The 18,406-nt window shown below is 42.7% G+C and overlaps 1 protein-coding gene across 1 annotated transcript in view; it reads left to right on the top strand.

Annotated features, from left to right (window-relative positions):
* The window catches only part of LOC308246680 (uncharacterized protein), a gene marked incomplete at both ends in the record, with an annotated part of 154,075 nt that overhangs the window by 53,521 nt on the left and 82,148 nt on the right, over positions 1 to 18,406 (top strand). The window contains 6 exons of the mRNA XM_080665094.1: positions 4,223 to 4,423; positions 5,612 to 5,733; positions 7,767 to 7,995; positions 12,334 to 12,536; positions 15,020 to 15,172; positions 17,825 to 17,918. Of these exons, the coding sequence (XP_080521220.1) occupies positions 4,223 to 4,423; positions 5,612 to 5,733; positions 7,767 to 7,995; positions 12,334 to 12,536; positions 15,020 to 15,172; positions 17,825 to 17,918 (1,002 nt within the window). The remainder of the gene's footprint in view (positions 1 to 4,222; positions 4,424 to 5,611; positions 5,734 to 7,766; positions 7,996 to 12,333; positions 12,537 to 15,019; positions 15,173 to 17,824; positions 17,919 to 18,406) is intronic.

The following is an 18,406-nucleotide window of genomic DNA, read 5'->3' as shown; positions in this document are numbered from 1 at the left end:
TTAGGTTGATTAAGGGACTCTTAGAGGAGCCAGATATCAGCGGTGCCAGCTCCTGAGTGACACTTGTACCAACTGCTAATTCTCTCCACAGCCACCAGAGGACACATTTTCAGCTGAATTTGTGTTTGGAGCACTTAAAAAAAAATAAAATCTGTTGACAGGCTGCATCTAGCATTGGTTTTCTGTTTTGCACTTTCATTTGACCTGAAATACTATATTTCTTTTTTTTTTTTTTTATTCCAGAAATAGAAAAAAGTTTGAGTTAAAAAAAAAATAGAGCCCTGGCCAGTTTGACTCAGTGGGTAGAGCGCACACTGAAGGGTCTTGGGTTCAGTTCCCAGCAAGGGCACATACCTGAGGTGCAGGCTCAATCCACGGCCCCAGCCAGGGTGCATGAGGGAGGCAACCAATCAATGTGTCTCTCTCACATCAATGTTCTCACTCTCTCTGTCTCTCCCCCTCTCTTCCCCTCTCTCTAAAAAATCAATGGAAACATATCCCTCAGGTGAGGATTAACAAATAATAATAAATAATAACAATAATGATATAAACAAAGTAAGTTTTGAGATAATTCATTTTGGCTACTTTTCTATTTTCTCCAATATTCTATGCCTACCATCAGTATGTACCTGAGAGTTGGCCCTTGACACACACAGGTGACATTTGACAGGCTAGGAAGACTTCTTAGACTAATACCAGCCCAGAGTTTAAATGGAAATGGGCCAGTTAGCAAACAGATAATAAAGAGAACCTGTGAGGTGGAACGATCACGGTCCCACCCCGTGGGGAAAACATTCATGATAAAATTATGCAAGCATCCATCCGAGGACGTCTCAAGATTGAAGCCAAAGCTTGAGAAGGCCTTACCAGTTTAAAAAGAGAGCCATGTGCTCCTTCTCAACAGTTAGGGTTGCAGGTAAAATATGACACTATTTGGGACATAGTTAACTGAAAAAATATTCGTTGTTTACCAGAAATTAAAATTTAACTAGATAGCCGGCATCCTGATTTGCTAAATCTGTCAATCCTATTAATAACAAAAGTAAGTGTGGCAATTTAGCTTCAGCCTCTGCAACCTGGTATCACCAGAGTTGGAGTCACTGGCAAGAAGGCGGGCAAAGGGGAAGGGGAGAAATAGGGAACATCTGTAATAGAGTCAACAATAAAAAAATAAATAAATATAAAAGAACCTCCCCTTAAACTTCTGCCAAATTACCAAACAACCGGGCTCTTTGTACAAAAACAGGTCAGGGCAATACAAACGCAACAAACTAGCTCCTGGGATTGCCCTGGCCCAGCAAAACGGTTCAAGTTAGTCCAGAATGATTTAGAGAAGTAATTGTTTCATTCCTAATCTCCCCCTAAGCTATACCAAGTGGTACCCTTCTTACACCAACTAGTCACTCCTTCTGCTTTGTCTTCTGCTACTTAATAATTGAAAGTTACTCCAGAGTAGAACTCTGGGGACAAAATGAGATAATTTAGATCTCCCTGCAGGGCCAGGGCATCTCCACCTTCCTTCATTTCAACTCTGAGATCTTGGAGTGTCCATGGAGCATTCTGTCCTGAGCTTTTAGCCTCCTTTGGTTGACCCAGAGTCCCTTAGGCGTTCCTGCAAACCCGTATGCTTTATAAAGTGCCCCAGACTCTCCCTCCTTGAGCCTTAGCATTGAGACCCTCAGGTACTGAACGTCTATTAAAAAGGCATTGATTCCTACTCTCCTATTAATCTTCAAATGTTCACCTCCCTTGGGAGCCTCGGAAGCCAGGATTGGCAAAATGGAGACATTCCTGGCTATTCCTGCACCGTGGTTCCGTTATCCCCCATTTGCCTTCTGTGCTGTTGCCTCCTGTATTCAAGTAGTGCTAACACCTTCTCTGTTCTTTCTGGTTTTGCATTCTTAGCTACAGATGCCACACAACGAGAGGGGCTCTTTATCTCCTTTTAGGAAATTCCTTCTTTTTTTAAGAAGAGGGCTGACTTCAGGCTCAGAACCACCAGGAAAACCAGCACCCAGGGAAACAAAGCCTGCCTACTCTTTCTCCAACGCACCTCCCAGTGTGCAGGCTGTCGGGCTGATAGAAATTGCAGCCTCGGCAATTCACTCCTTGCTGTCCATTCAGTGCCCACCCTGGGCAAGCCTGTGTCTTTGGTGATAGAGCTCCCACAGGAGCTGAGGCCTCTCAGGAGAGGGAACCTCCCTGAGGGGAGCTACTCACAGAAGACTTTCCGAAGGGACAGCTTGAGCGGAGACTCTGGGGGAGGATATGTTGGATTCGTTTGGCAGAGGAAAGGCATTCGTTCCATTGTAAGACCAGTGGGGATAATAGTTCAGAAGCTTCCAGTCCGAACCGATTTACCCATCAGGCCATATTGACTGGGTGTTTAGGATCTAATTGCTTTTCAGGGAACATTGAAAATGTTTGAGATCTGAGAAAAAACACACAATAACACATGCATTACTCCAAAGTAAGAAAAGAAAATAGACGTCAATAAATGCTTCATTTCATGTCTGTAAAATGTGAAAATTTGGTCAACTGAGCACTTATGAACTTCTCACTACATCTGAAAACACTTGATGGATCAGCCTTTCTCACTTCATAAGAATCCCCAGTACATACTGTCTGGAATCATAGCCAGTCATTAATTAAATGTGTTACTCATAGCCAAATATTTTGAAGAGCAAAATAATACATGCCACTTAACATTTTTTTAAAAATATATTTTATTGATCTTTTACAGAGAGGAAGGGAGAGGGATAGAGAGCTAGAAACATCGATGAGAGAGAAACATCGATCAGCTGCCTCCTGCACACCTCCCACTGGGGATGTGCCCGCAACCAAAGTACATGCCCTTGACCGGAATCGAACCCGGGACCCTTCAGTCCGCAGGCTGACGCTCTATCCACTGAGCCAAACCGGTTTGGCGCCACTTAACATTTTTACAGAAAAAAGATTTTATTGGGATGTGAGGACATTTTAATATATTTGTTATAATGTGGGACAAGGTCTCCAAAAGTGAGAGCGTCTAAGGCCAATGAAGGTTTTAAAACAACTCTAAAATAATAAGTACATTCTTCAGAACTACTTCTTTACCTTGCCCTTAGGTTCCTGTTTGGGATTCCAGCCCACTGAACTCTGAAGAGCTTTTACTGATTAGCACCATGACGAATTACACACAAATAGAATTTACACACAGAACAGAAATTCCTTAAGCTCACAAACAAATGTAAAAGCAAAACCAAGAGTATCTGGCCTGGCTGGCATGGCTCAGTGGTTGAACACTGACCTATGAACCAGGAGGTCACAGTTCAATTCCTGGTTAGGGCACATGCCCAGGTTTCGGGCTCCATGCCCAGTGTGGGGTGTGCAGGAAGCAGCCATTCAATGATTCTCTCTCAACATTGATGTTTCTATCTCTCTCTCCCTCTCCCTTCCTCTCTGAAATCAATAAAAATATACTTTTTTAAAAAAGGGGCGTCTGAACTCCCACAGGAAGAACCCTCTTCAACCGTTCATGTGTGGAAGCTCTCTGGTTTCTAGAGAAGGCTGTGAACTCCACCAGGAAAGGAGCTAGCTCCCCAGATGCCTTTGAGAGTTCTGTACCCGGGCCCCTCCTGGTGGAGCCCGGTCTGGGAGAAATGCCTTTGCATTTGGGGGGACTTTCACCCTCAGCCTTCCATTCTACCACACCCCCATCATTCCTACATAGGTGAACTTTGGGAAGACTATTGAAGAGAAGGGTCAGAAATGGGGCTGAGGCTGTAGAACTGGGGAGGAGGCCGCCTGCCTACATACTAGTACATTTGGTGATGGAGTGAAAGGGGGCGAGGAATGGGTCTGTGAAGAAAGGTGTGGAAGATAAATATATTTGATGAAGTGACCCTGAATGCAATGTGATCAGAGCTTATAATTATTAGAGGTGATATTCTTCATTATAGAATCCCCCCCTCAATTTTATCTGGGGAGAGCAGGGAAACAGGGACAGATGCACAGTGAGTATTCTTTCCCTTGCCCTCCCTGACCTCCCTGTGGGTGTACGCACTGCCCTGAGTGGCATGGGTGCTGCAGCTGCCTGCACCAGCCCTGTACCCAGAGGTTCAGCACTGTCTCTCCTGCGGGTGCCCAGGGTCTTCCCAACGGTTGGAGTGCTGGTGCCTCACCTCTCTTTGCTGGGCCCTAGGACTGCCTGCTGTTCCCTGACTCTCAACCTCATTTGCAGCTTCTTGACTGTTACTTTGAAGCCTACCAGCACACGCTGGACCCCGAGGAGAGGTTCGCCTTAGCACAAGTGATCACTGATGTCATGTACAGGGGCCCCAGGTTTGATCTCAGCCACCCTTACTTCATTAAGGCCTACCGAGACGAATGCACCTGCCTGAGGCTTCACCTGCAGCTGCTGAGGGGCATCCTCAACCAGCACGTGAGTACAGCGTCCTGGAAAATGTTACACGTGTGCCCTGGCCGGGGTGGCTCGGTTGGTTGGAGCATGGCCAATGCACCGAAGGGTCACGGGTTCGATTCCTAGTCAGAGCATAAACCCAGGTTGCCAGGTCAATCCCTGGTCGGGGTACATACAGGGAGGCAACCAATTGATGTTTCTCTCTCCCTATCCCTTCCTCTCTCTCTAAAATCAATTTAAAAGTAATAAAAAGTAAAATATTACATGTGAGAAGGGGATGGAAAACATGGGCAGAACTGAAGATAGTGCTTTCCTTTCACTGTGGGCCCAGAATCTGGGTTTTCTAGGGCAGCATGTGCAGCATGTTTATTTGTAAGCTTATTTGCATTGTTGAATTCCAAGCATAGCTATAGTCTTTTTTTATTTTTTTAAGATATTTTTATTGACTCCAGAGAGAGGAAGGGAGGTGAGAGAGACAGAAACATCAACAATGAGAGAGAATCATTGATTGGCTGCCTCCTGGAGGCCCCCTACTGGGGATTGATCCTGTAACCCAGGCAAGTGCCCTTGACTGGAATCAAACCTGTGACCCTTCGGTCTGCAGGCCAACACTCTATCCACTGAGCCAAACTGGCTAGGGCATAGCTACAGTCTTAAAGGGAGGTTCCCAACCCTAATTACATTTACTAGTCCACAAGGAATGGAAAACCTGTTTTCATTAGATGATAGTTTATTGGTAATGAAAGAAGGACTAAACCTACCCCTGCACAAGGCATTGAGTATACAACCATGTTTATTATTTTTAATGTTGTGTCTATTTTTAGGACTAAAGGGAACAATCACAGTGTATGGCCTCTGGGGGACGCTGTGGCAGGAAGTAAAGGGGAGGTAGGGATTGTTCCAGTCCATTTTCCTTAGGCCTAGTTAGCATGTTTTCCTTGTACTCAGTTATTTGACAAAAAGAAGTTCTCTTGGCTTCTTAAGATTGTCGGGAGTTGGTTGCCTTGCTTCTCCTGGCTGACCCTGGGCTGGGACTGAGAGACCAGCATGTTCCTATATGAGTGGATCCTCCAAATCCTGTCTGAGTGAAAATTGGTCAAATAATGAAGAGATGCAAAGGGCTGATGTTTTTCTCATGCCAAGGTTCAGCACTCACATCCATGGGAAAGTTTAACTTTTCTAATTTTAACGTTTATGCTACATTTCTAGATCGAGCGGCAGCGGGAGTATGTCCAGAGGCTTTGGCAAGAAGGCCGTCCAGATGATAGCAATAACTTTGGACTTCCCCTTAACATAATTTGCAAACAACGTATTTCCATCAACAATAGCTGGTAAGCTGGTGTTGTCTTCAGACATTTGACTTTTAATCCCCTAGATAACTTAAGGGTATGATGTTAAGTCTGAACACTATTGCACAAAGCACCTCCCAGTGTATTTGGGGAGATGAGAGAAGTATCTGTAAAAGCCACAGAAGATGAACTCCCTCACACCCTCAGTATCACTTGCTTTAAGTAATAAAGAATAGGAGGCTCAAATTTAAACTTATGCCACTGGGTGCAGAATCTTCACTTCCTTGAGAAGACCTTAAAAAAAAAATAGTTGCTCTTGAAATGCCATTGGAAGATATAATCAGATGTTGCACATAGCCGACATACATGAACCTTGATGTCCTTAAAAGTTTCTCAAAAAGGAATTTCTTTTTTTCTAGCAAGTATCACCAAAAAGGTTTCTACAGACTCACCTTGTGGTCCCCCACCCCTTGAAGGAGCAAGTTAAATCTCCTGAGACCACTCAGAGAGGGTACATTCTTTAAAACTCCCTTGATATGTAGTATGACCTCTCCCCCCACCCCCCGCCCTTCCCTTCCAGCCTTGGAGGGTAGAGAAGGAACTGGGGAGTGGTTGACAAGCCCCAATTTGGTCTATGTAACTTGAGATCACAATTTCTCTATTGCCTTCAAATGGGTAGAAATATTGTCCAGCTCCTCTCAACATCCCACAAGTCTTTGTTGAGCACTTACACATAGTAGGCAATGTGCTGGGAGTGCACTAGTGTGCTCACAGATGTGAGCAGCGGAGGCATGGCCCTGCGCCCCTGTGAAGTGGACAGTGTGGCGGTATAGGCAGACTCTCAGGGGGAAATTGCCACATGGCTGTGGGATCATCTTGGGGACCAGTAGGGTGCCAGGAGATTTCATAGCTGAGATTCAACCTTGTCTCTTGAGAAAGAGTCTTTGGGGTCCCAGGCACAAGACTACATTTCCTCCACAGACATTTCTCAGGACTGATTTCTTCACTATAATACACTTCAGACACCAGCTGTGTATGTGAAACTTTCCGTGGCAAGACTCTACTGTTTAGAAGATGGTTTTTGGCAGAACATGCTAGGCCTATATGGATACTAAGTCTTGTCAGAAGAGTCTCAAAAATCAGTGTTATTTGCTTGTTAAGATTCCTTTTCATCCTGAAGGTTGTATTTTTTAAGATCTAGGACTAAGAGGAATCCATTTGCATAGATTCGAAAAGTATTTATATTCTTTAGTTCCATGTATGAATACAAAGGCCCTTGATTTGTGTTACATCCTCCATTCAAGAGAAATACCCACAGACAATCCTTTTATCATTTCCAGCCTCACTCATTTATAAAACATAGCATCCTCATGCAGACATGAATGATTCCAGTAGTACACAGAATTTAAAAATTGTTTCTGTCCATTAACATTTTTGGGGGAGAGGAGGTAAAGACTCAAGAAAAAATAGAAACTAACCATGGAAATTATTTGTTTAATATTTAGTCACTTTTAAGTTACTGTGTTTTCAAATATATTTTTAAGTGTTTTTATTGATTTCAGAGAGAGGATGGGTGAGGGAGAGAGAAATAGAAAAATCGATGAGAGAGAAACATTGATGACTTCTGCACAGCCCCTACTGGGGATGGAGCCTGCAACCTGGGCATGTGCCCCGACTGGGAATTGAACCGTGATCTCCTGGTTTATAGGTTGATGCTCAACCACTGGGCCATGCCAGCCAAGCTGGCTGAGCTGCTTTCAAATATTTGATTAAATATTGATTACTGAAATGTTGACAGGTTTGCTGTGTATATTTTAAGAATCTTACTCTTATTTCACTTTTAGAATAAACTCATATCTTCCAAGTTTAAAAGGGTTCATATAAAAGTAAAGAACATGTTGTGTAAAGGGTTCCCTGGATGGCCTATGAGGCCCCTTCAAGTTCCTGTTTTTTTTAATGACCTGGCTTAAAGGAGCTGTTTTACTGGTCTTTAAAATTATAAAATTCAAATGTTTTTGGTAACAGATTAAGTTCTTCATTATGTAAAATTGTCATTCGTTGCTCCTCTTTTAAAGCCCTGCATTGAAAAACATTTATCTGCTGGAGTTCCACCCTTCCCTGGGCCTGGCATCGCTCATCCCCAGAGCCCTCGAGCATCTCTTCCAGGAGGCCCGCCACATCTGCAGGCCTGCATCATCCAGCGACCTAGCCCTGCTGGAGCGGCGGCTGCTACAGCTGGCCCTGGATGTGTGGCTCACCCCGGCCACACCCGAGTCCTGGTACAGCGCACAGCTCCAGAAAGATGTAGGTTCTCCGAAGGGGGGAAGGTGGGTCCTTGGCAAAGAGAATGTTTCCTCGCAGATGTTACTACTTACTTTGTTTTTCTGTTTGGCTCTATTCCTCTCCTATTTGGCCAGTGACAGATCATAATCCTAGGCCTTGCCAAGATTTTTATGTGATTTTGGGGGGGAGGGGGTGTCAAAGTTTCTAGTTTATCAGGATGCTGCTACAATGAAATTAAAAGGGAGATGTACATAGATATGTGGGAAGTGTTTTCTGACTTATTATTTATATTTTAACACTATACATTTTTTATTAAAAATTACATGTTTTCTTTCCATTAAGACTCTTTCTAAAATTCACTCCTTTTGTCCTGAGCTGAGGCCTGGTAGAGGAGAGAGAGGACCAAATGTGGAGTCAGGGACCTGGACTCAAATTCAGCCTTGCCATTAAGGTGCTGTGTGACTTTGACTAGGTGTCTTTCTCACTTTCCTATTTTGGAACATTATGTTTCTGTATTTGAAGGGGAGTGGTGGAAGGTGAGCTTGATGACCTCTAAAGGCCCTTCCAGCTCTAATGATCTATGGTTCAAGCTCTGGACCGATGATTTACTTGGTGTTTGCAGTTGGATTTTAATTCTTTTATTTTTGGTTAAGGCTATCACAGTTGAGCCTGGTTTTTCAGCTTGACCTTACTTTATGTGGGCACTTGCTGTATATGAAAGCATTTTCAAGGGCCCCAGATGCCAAAAATATCTGTTTCACGTGTCTGGCTCAGCCTTCTATTCCCTCCTACCCAAACTAAAATTTTATTTTATTTTAAATTAATGTTAAGTTGATAAAAATAAATCATTTCTCATGTGCATGTTAAATTATAATCATACACTTCATACAATGCTAGCTCCTATTTTTCGCAGTTAACATATTATGTATCTTTCTATATTACTAACCAGTCTTTATACTCATTTTTATAACTGCATAATTCTCTAAGTGATGAATAACAACTCACCTAACAATTTGCCTATTGATGGTCATTCAAATAAGTGTCTAACTTTTCAATATTATTAAAAATGCTATAAGGTACATATATCTCTGTGCTTATAGATTTTTCCATATTTCGAACTAATTCTCTTTGATAAATTCTTGGAAATGAAATTGCTGAAACAGAATTTAAGTCTTTGGCTAACATCTTAGCAGTTTGCTTGTCAAGAGTTGTGCCAATTGCAGCGGCGAACACAAAATACAATATACAGATGATGTATTATAGAATTGTACTCCTGAAACCTGTATAATTTTATTAAGCAATGTCACCCCAATAAATTCAATAAAAATTGACAAAAAGGAGTTGTGCCAAGTTACAATACCATCAATAATGTTTAAGAGCACCAGTTCTGCTACATTGTATAATATTAGGTGTAAGCATAGAATGTCTGTTCCAATATATACATATACTAGAGGCCCGGTGCATGAAATTCGTGCTGGGGGTGTGTGTTCCTCAGCCCAGCCTGCACCCTCTCCAATCTGGGACCCCTTGAGGGATGTCCGACTGCCCGTTTAGGCTGGATCCCAGAATCGGGCCTAAACAGGCAGTCAGACATCCCTTTCACAATCTAGGACTGCTGGCTCCCAACCGCTCACCTGCCTGCCTGCCTGATTGCCCCTAACCACTTCTGCCTGCCAGACTGATCACCCCCTAACCACTCCCCTGCCAGCCTGATTGATGCCTAACTGCTCCCCTGACAGCCTGATTGCCCCTAACTGCCCTCCCCTGCCAGCCTGGTGCCCCCAACTGCCCTCCCCTGCAGGCCTGGTTGCCCCAACTGCCCTCCCCTGCTGGCCCAGTTACCCCTAACTTCCCTCCCTTGCCAGCCTGGTCGTCCCTAACTGCCCTCCCCTGCTGGCCCAATTGCCCCTAACTACCCTGTCCTGCAGGCCTAGTTGCCCCCAACTGCCCTCCTCTGCTGGCCCGGTCACCCCTAACTGCCCTCCCCTGCAGGCCTGGTCCCTCCCAACTGCCCTCCCCTGCCGGCCATCTTGTGGTGGCCATATTGGGTCCACATGGGGGCGGCCATCTTTGACCACATGGGGGCAGCCATCTTGTGTGTTGGAGTGATGGTCAATTTGTATATCATCTCTTTATTATATAGGATATTATATAGGATGGAAAAGGTGGACTTTTTAATTTTTATTTTTTTGCTATTTAGTGAGGTTAAATATTCTTCTAAATGTCTGGTTATAAACTGTATTTTTTTGTGTGTGAATCTTCTGTTCTTTCCCTTTGTTTATTTATCTCTTTGAATTCTAATGTTATTCCTATCCACTCACATGAACTCTTCTTAAGTAAAAACTTTAAACCTTTCATCCATCATGTTTTCTGCAAATATTTCCCCCAATTTGTCTTTTTATTTTTAACAGAAACTTATTTTCATATAGTTGATCTTTTCCTTTGTGATTTCTTCTATCTTCCTAAATCCAGAAAGCAAATCTTCCCCTAGATTTTTCATATTTCTTATTTTATTCTAATTTCTTAAGATTTTCATTTTATTTTAAAAATATTTAACCCATTTAGTATTCTACCTGGTGTGTGTGTGGTGTGAGGTATGGCTCAAAATTAAATTTCCCCTCAAATTACCAGTCATGTATCCTCCTATAATTTATTGAGGATTCTTTTCATTTTGTATTATGGTACCAGAGTTTTTTGTTGTTGTTGTTAATCCTCACCCAAGGATATTTTTTCCATTGTTTTGTTTTTATAGAGTAGAAGGGAAGGAGGGAGGTAGAGGGAGAGAAACATTGATATGAGAGAGACATACCCCGTAATCCTCCAACCCCAAAACTGAGGCTGAGGATTGACCTGCAACCCAGGCATGGGCCCTTGACTGGGAATTGAACCGATGACCCTTTGGTTCACAGGCTGACACTCTAACCACTGACCCTCACCTGCCAGGGCATGGTACCAGATTTTTAAATTGTATTTTAAATTCTCTTATAAATCATAGTAAATATCTGAGATACTTATCTAGGCTCCAAATTTTAATAATTATTACTTTTGAAATGTGTTCAAATTTGGATCTAGAAATGATAAATATTCAAATTAAACTTTTGTATTAGGCCAGAAAAGGGGGCACATATTATCCTCAGAGGACATGTAGGAATTAGTTTAATAACGTTCTTTATCACTTTTGGAAGACTTCAAGAGTCTAGAAATTGCATCCTTGAATAGACAAGGCTTTTGGTAGGTAAATGGATGGATAAGGGAGTTTGTACACACTCAGGGAGCCAAACTTGGAAAAGCAGGTCAGGGTCCCGAAACTGGGTCCTTGTGGGAGTGGCATATTAGCGAGTAGCAAAGGTATCAGAGTAGACGAACTGACCATGACAGGAGGACATTAAAAACAATGGGATTGTTTCACAAGTTGCTCCTCTGAGTGGAGGAGCGCTGTAAAGGCAGGTTAGCGGGTGGATGTGCTCAGTGGTTGAGCTTCAACCTATGAAGCAGGAGGTCATGGTTCTATTCCCGGTCAGAGCACATGCCCCGGGTGTGAACTTGATCACCAGTGGGGGGCATGCAGAGGGCAGGCAATCAATGATCCTCTCTCATCATTGATGTTTCTATCTCGCTCTCCCTCTCCCTTCCTCTCTGAAATCGATAAAAAATATATATATATTTTAAAGTATATAAAAAATATAAAGGCAGTTTAGTGTCCTGTAAAAAGGCTGAACCTGGGATTAGGAAGCCTGAATTTACTCTTGGTATTGCTGTGTGACACTTAGAAAGTTTCAGTGTTGCTTCAGATCCCTCACAGATCAAATGGAAATCATGGAATCTGTGATGCCCACTTTAGGGGGATCTTGTGAAAATAAACGAGTTACTGTTGGTTAAAATACTTTGAATTTTTGAAAGGCAATCAGAAGGACTTATAAGAAATTATTATTGTTATTGGCCATAAAATACTTGACAGATATCAGGACTTCTATTTCTAGTCAGGTCATCTTTGTCATTTCTATTCTTTATTTTGGCTTAAAACATTTATAATAATGATAATAACAAATACGATGTTCCAGGCATTTTTACAGCTACTTACTCACTTAACCCTCTTAACAATCCTTCTAGGTAATTACTTAGTATCTATTAGTGCCTATTTTGTACTGTTGTTATCCCCACTTTACAGACGAGGAAACTAAGAGACTGCACGATAGAGTAAATTGCCCCAAATCTCACAGATTTTAAGTGGCAGAGCCAGGATTTGAGCCCAGAGAATCTGAATCCAGAATCTGTGCTACTAATAGCATTTTTCTTACTATGTGATATTTCTTTTTTTTTTTTTTAAATACATTTTAAAAATACTTTGTTTTCTCTCAGCTGCTTTCAGCGAAGGTGATGGGCGATCCCTTTCTTGTGGAGGAGACAGGCCTGCTTGCACTTAAGTCTGCAGCAGCCAAAGCACAGAACCAAGGCCGAGATGCTCGTGTGCTGCTCCTGGAGACGTTTTCCAAACTTCTGGAACTTGTGACCCTCCGCCACCGGCTGATAGAAATGAGCCTGGAGAGCGCACACTTAGCTGGGTCAGTAGGAGGTCTGAGGGTCTAGGTGGGGGATGACAGACAGTGGGGCTTCCTGCCTACAAGCCTTGCCCCCTCTGTGCCCCCAGAACAGCCTATGGAAACTTTCTAAATTGCTGAAATGATCACCTGGCTTGCTCCTTCTCTCACCCAGGCCTTCCTACGTGCCTCCCTGACCACTTAGCTAAGCTAGATCCTAGCACCTGGCCTTCCTCTCCATTCAGCACATTGCCTTGTAATAAGATGCTTCGTATTGGTTTATTGGTTTCCCTGCTAGTGGGAGTTCCCTGAATACAAAAACCCTGTGTATATGGTTTTCCATGGTACCTCATCACCCGGGGTCAGGCCTGCCCTACACCAGCACTCTAAATATTGACTGGATTTTTCTCTTGAGTGCAATGAAGTTGAATAGCAGAGCAGAAACAGTAGAGAGCTAGACGAAGGAGAGGCAGTGACACCATTCCAGCCTTGAAAGATGTGGAAGATTCAGCAGGTAAGGGGCGGGAAAGATGAACGAGTTAGGTGTTAGGTATGAGTGTGAGGTGATAGTGAGACATCCAAGTGGACATGTTTCATAAGCAGGAAGAATATGGAACTAGAGGATTTGTTGAAAACATGTGTGAGTTCGATTGTGTTCTGATCCTCATGAGAGGCCCTGTACACACAGAGAGTCCAGTCATCTACCACCAACCATTTCTGAGGGCCTATTGTGGCCTGGGTCTGTACTGGGAACTTCATGTGTGTTCGTTCATTTAATTCTCAGAATATCCTTCTGAGGTAGCTTGCAAACATTTTGCCAGTGAGGAAGTAGAGGCTCAGAAAAGTTAAGTAATTTGCCTAAGATTACATAACTAGAAAATATAATAGAATATACAAATTTAAACCACAAGTCAAGATATTTATTAATCTCGCCCTGACCGGTTTGGCTCAGTGGATAGAGCGTCGGCCGTGGACTCAAGGGTCCCAGGTTCGATTCCCGTCAAGGGCATGTACCTTGGTTGCAGGCACATCCCCAGTAGGGGGTGTGCAGGAGGCAGGTGATCGATGTTTCTCTCATCTATGTTTCTAACTCTCTATCCTTCTCCCTTCCTCTCTGTAAAAAAACAATAAAATATATTTTTTTAAAAAAGATATTTATTAATCTCTATGATATTATTTCCCCATAATTTCTGATCATAAATGTTAGAGCTCACAATATAAAAGTCATCCCTGATACATTTTGATAAGATACTTTAGTCATGTGAACAAAATATTATGGGAGCACAGAAAATTGAGTATTTCATTCTATTTAAGTGGATCAGGGAAAGCTTCATAGAAAAGGGACTGTTATGTGATGAATTGTGTCCCCCCATCCCCCAAATTCATATGTTCAAGTCCTAACCCTAGTACCCCAGCGTGTGACTTTATTTGGAGATAGAGTCTTTACAGAAGAAATCAAGTTAAAATGAAGTTATGGAGCTTGGCCCTAATCCCATATGACTGGTGTCCTTATAAGAAGAGGAAATTTGGTCAAAGGCACACACAGAGGGAAGACAGTGTGAAAATACAAGGAGAAGATGGCTAACTATAAGCCAAGGAGAGAGGGCTGGAACAGAGCCTTCCTTCACAGCCCTCAGAAGGAACCAACCCCATTGACACCTTGACCTCAGGTTTCCATCCTCCAGAGCTGTGAGACAAATTGCTGTTGTGTAAGCCACCCAGGTTATGGTGCTTTGTTACAGCAGCCTAGAAAACTAATGTGGGTGCCATTTGAACTCAGCCTTTATGTGCCAATTTCTCAAGATGGAGAAATGTGTTAGAATGGGGATGAGAGAGAGAAGAAGGCATTCTAGACACAGAAAGCTGAAATGCCAGGGGGACCCCCAAATGGAGCCTCGCTGCAAGCTGTGGAAACATGGGAGTAGAACTCAGAGTTGAGGCAAGATGGAGATGGGGTCACTAGAGGGGGCTGTTAGGGTGTGGGGTTGGAAGGCAGACACCCCAAGGAGAGTATGGAGAAGATGAGAAGACTGGGTTTGGAACGTCAGGCAACACCAGGATTTGAAAATAAAGAGATAAAGAAGCCAGTGAAGACAGAGAGTGGTCACAAGGTAGGAGCATGGACATCCTGGATCCAGGAGAGCAATGTTCCTTAAGAAGGGCACAGAGGCCAGCCATGAAGAGTTCCAAGGGAAGACAATGAACCTTGTATTGAGGGCAATATAGGTGACCTGGGAGGACTCTGAGGACAGAAACTAGCTTGCAGGAAATGAGAGTTAAGGAAGTACCAAGCACATCTCCTACTTTACTTCTATTTTCAACTGTCATAGCAAAGGGCAGACATAAGACCTTTGTGACTCATTCACTTCCTGCCCTACTTCTGTTACTTTTATTTTGCCTTTTGCTTTTGTGCTTATTCTGATGTTTTGGTTTTCTTACCACTTAGTTTCCTTTTAGGAGAAAATAAATAGTAAATGTTGTTGGTTCTTTTCCTCCCCCGCTTTTAGTCTCTATAAGAAAATGGCATGGGAGATGGGCTTTGAAGAGTTCCATTTGCATCTGAGGCCTGTTCACTTTGAATTTGCAACACACAAGGACAAGGTGGATCATCCACCTGTCTTTATCACCTCTCTGCTGGAGAACAGTGATCGTGTAGACAGGTGAGCCTTAAGAGGGTCAAAGTAAAAATAATGTAATGGTAGAATGAATGACTAGTGAAAAATAATTTCTACCACCACTGGACAAGCAAACACATTTGTATTTCTAATTGTATTTATTATATTCTGACTGCCATAATGCCATTTATTTTCTTTCTCCCCTTTTCTTAATAAGAGGGGAAAATAAGGTCTCAATCAAGGGGAATAATTTGATTTAAAAACATCAAGTAACTTAGAAATGGAAGAATCAGATCAGAGAGTTCAAATGAGATGGAATCACAGGCTCAGGCAGCTACCCGGGTTGACTATGTTGCTTCTGGGTAGAAAGGGGTGTGAGGGTTGGTCTCATGGGGCAAAAATCATGGATCAGAAGTCCAGGTCCCTTCTCTCACTTACCCTGGGACCAGGAAGAAGTCAGTCAAGTGTTTTTGAGCACTGTTTCCTCAAAATTCTAACACAATGTACAAATCTAACATGTATGGCAATATCTTAGGTTCTTCTGTTGGTCAATAAAAGAAGCTGACTGAAACCAGTGGAACCTCTATTTCATGCCCATTGGCAGAAAGAAAACACTTCTACCACTAACAGATCATGAATCCATCCAGTTAGAGAAAGGAATCTTTTTCCCCCTCAGAGAGTCCACCTTTGATGTATGCTGAGAAGAAATTTTTGTCTTTTTTCCTCCCCGCCTAGTCTGCCCTCCCCCTGAGGGCCCTCGTTCTATCCTTGGAGATTTCTGGTCCTGGCCCCATCCACCCCAAGGAAGGCAAGGATGACTACAAGAAGGGAAAGTCACCTTGGTTTTGCTGATGTGGATCCCTGCTCAAAATATAACTTGGATATGTTAGTATATTAATATGTTAAGGGACTCATCTCCCTCAGAGAGAGCATGGGTAGAATGGAGGGGTTAGGAGGATAGAATACAGTGTCTCGGAATTTCTCAATGTTGGCACTATTGAAATTTGGGGCGGGGTGACTCTTTCTTGTAGGGGGCTGTGTATCAGAGGTTGTTTAGCAGCACCCCTGACCACTACCTACCAGATGCTAGTAATACCTCTCCTTCCCATTTGTGACAATCAAAAATGTCTCCAGATATTGCCAAATGTCCTCTAAAGGGAAAACGTCCCTTGCTCTATTCTGTTACACTAGCTAAACCAAAAAGAGCATTTATTGTTAGGATACAGAGAGATCTCATGGAAGGTGAAGGCAGGAGGTGTAATTGGGCCTCAGGCAAGGCTTAGTCTCCAACCTAGAGCTAAGCTATTCTCTGTCTCTTCGAGGGCCTCCTGCTGGAGCTGATCTTTCACACTGCCGTAAAATAGGGCCTATTTTATTCAGTCAGAATCAACCAAATAGCACAGGTTGCTCAAGTGCTCTGTGTCCTGGCCAAGCAGTGATTGGTCCTCCCAGTGATGACCCAGAGATTCTGCAAGATCTGGGGAGCCTTCTGAATTCCCAGAGAATGGTTTAGGCATCCAAGGAATTTGTGTCTGGAGTTCGCATTTGTTTTATATCTGTTCATTTCTTAAAGTTGCCACTTTGGAGTTCTGCTGTGACAACAACATATATCAAACATAAGCATAGTGACTTACATTTTAAAAAGTACATTCATGCATATTATTCTACTTAATATTTATCATACCCATATATGAGATAAGTGATATCCCATTTACATACAGTCATAGATAAAGAAATCAAAAGTCATAGATATTAAATTACATAATAGAGTCTCATAGTTATGGACAAAGGACCATATCCCAAGGCAGAAATGTGGTTACAAAGAATATTAAATGACGGTTAGGGCAATGGAAGAGAGTTAGAACTGGACAACTTTTAGGGAGTGGACAAGGGGGTCTGAGTCCGTGAGGGGCCTGAGTAGATGAGACTGTGGGGAGGAAGACACTTCCCTCCATCTACCTTCTTAGGTTCTTTCTGCTGGACTAATAGTCAAATCAACATGAGACAGATTAACAAGAGAAAATGATCCAACTTAATTATATATGTTCATATGGGAACCCCATATACATGAGAGGTTCAGAATGGGGGCGGGGGGAAGGAAAAATGAGGAAATAACTTTCTAAGCTAAGGAATGGGGCAAGGCAGCTTGGGGCTTCAGAGGGGAGGAAGGTCATTTGCAGGACAATAAGATCAGATGCTCAGATGTTCGGTAATTAGACGTTTGCCCTGGCCTAGATATAAGTCATAAAAAGTTATCTCTGGTGATAACTCCTATTATGGACAAGGCCTTTAATTTAAATTCTTTAAGGGAGAGGTAAAAGTTTCTGGGAGCCCGCAAGGTTTCGATTGCCTTTGGCTCAAAACAATCCACATGCCAAAGTGGGGAGGTCAAGAAGGCAAGAGGAAAAACAGGAGAAAAACAGTGGTATGGTGATCAAGAGAAAATAATTTCAAATGCTCCAGGGTGGATGGTCACCACAACGAAACTACAGGGAGATCAAGTCCAATAAGGATTGAAAAAGCCCCCGAGCCCTTCAGTCTTTGAGTGGAAATATCAAGTCTTGCATAACATCTGCACTTGCTGTTCCTACTGATGTCCCAGAGCTGATCACAGGCCATTCTGTCCCATCAGAATGGGCATCTCTTGACTAATGGCACAGCACAATGACTGAAACAGTGACATGTTTCTTCTTGCAGATATTCTCCTACTAATCTTGTCTTGGCCATCTCTGAGGTGGATGATAACCAAGTTGGCAAATTTAGTTTTTATACGAAGGAAGCCATCCTTAAGGTAAATTATTTTAATTATTTTTTTAAAGGAAACTAAAGGAAAATTAGGCATTTTTCTCCTGTATTTCTTTAAAAATCATAACGTTTAATCCATATAAAGTTGGGTCTCTTATATAAGAAAAGCTTCCAACTTCATAAGTAATGATGAAGGCCTTGCCTCATTTGATGTGCACATTGGCCTGGTTTGAACTATGGAGACTGCAACACCCTTAGCAATAACTTCTGTTAGATATTAAAAAGAAGCACTTGTAGTGAGCCACCTTTGTATCAAGCTTTTGAAAATATACACTTGTGATCGGAGCTTTTATCTGACCTTTTTAAACCTGGTGCTGTTTTTTCCCTGTCACTCGGATAGCTTTCTTTGCTTCTATGTATGTATGTGCAGGCTTCAATTCGTGTGTGTATTTTTTTAAACATAAATCTAATCTTGGCTATTTTACAAGAGCCTTCCCCTGAGCATATTCGCTCGCTCATTAGAGCCTGCTCATC

The sequence above is a fragment of the Plecotus auritus genome (genome assembly GCF_963455305.1).
Source record: "Plecotus auritus genome assembly, chromosome: 4".
Classification (NCBI taxonomy): domain Eukaryota; kingdom Metazoa; phylum Chordata; class Mammalia; order Chiroptera; family Vespertilionidae; genus Plecotus; species Plecotus auritus.
The sequence above is the reverse complement of the archived record's forward strand: the minus strand, read 5'-3'. Positions and strand labels throughout refer to the sequence as shown.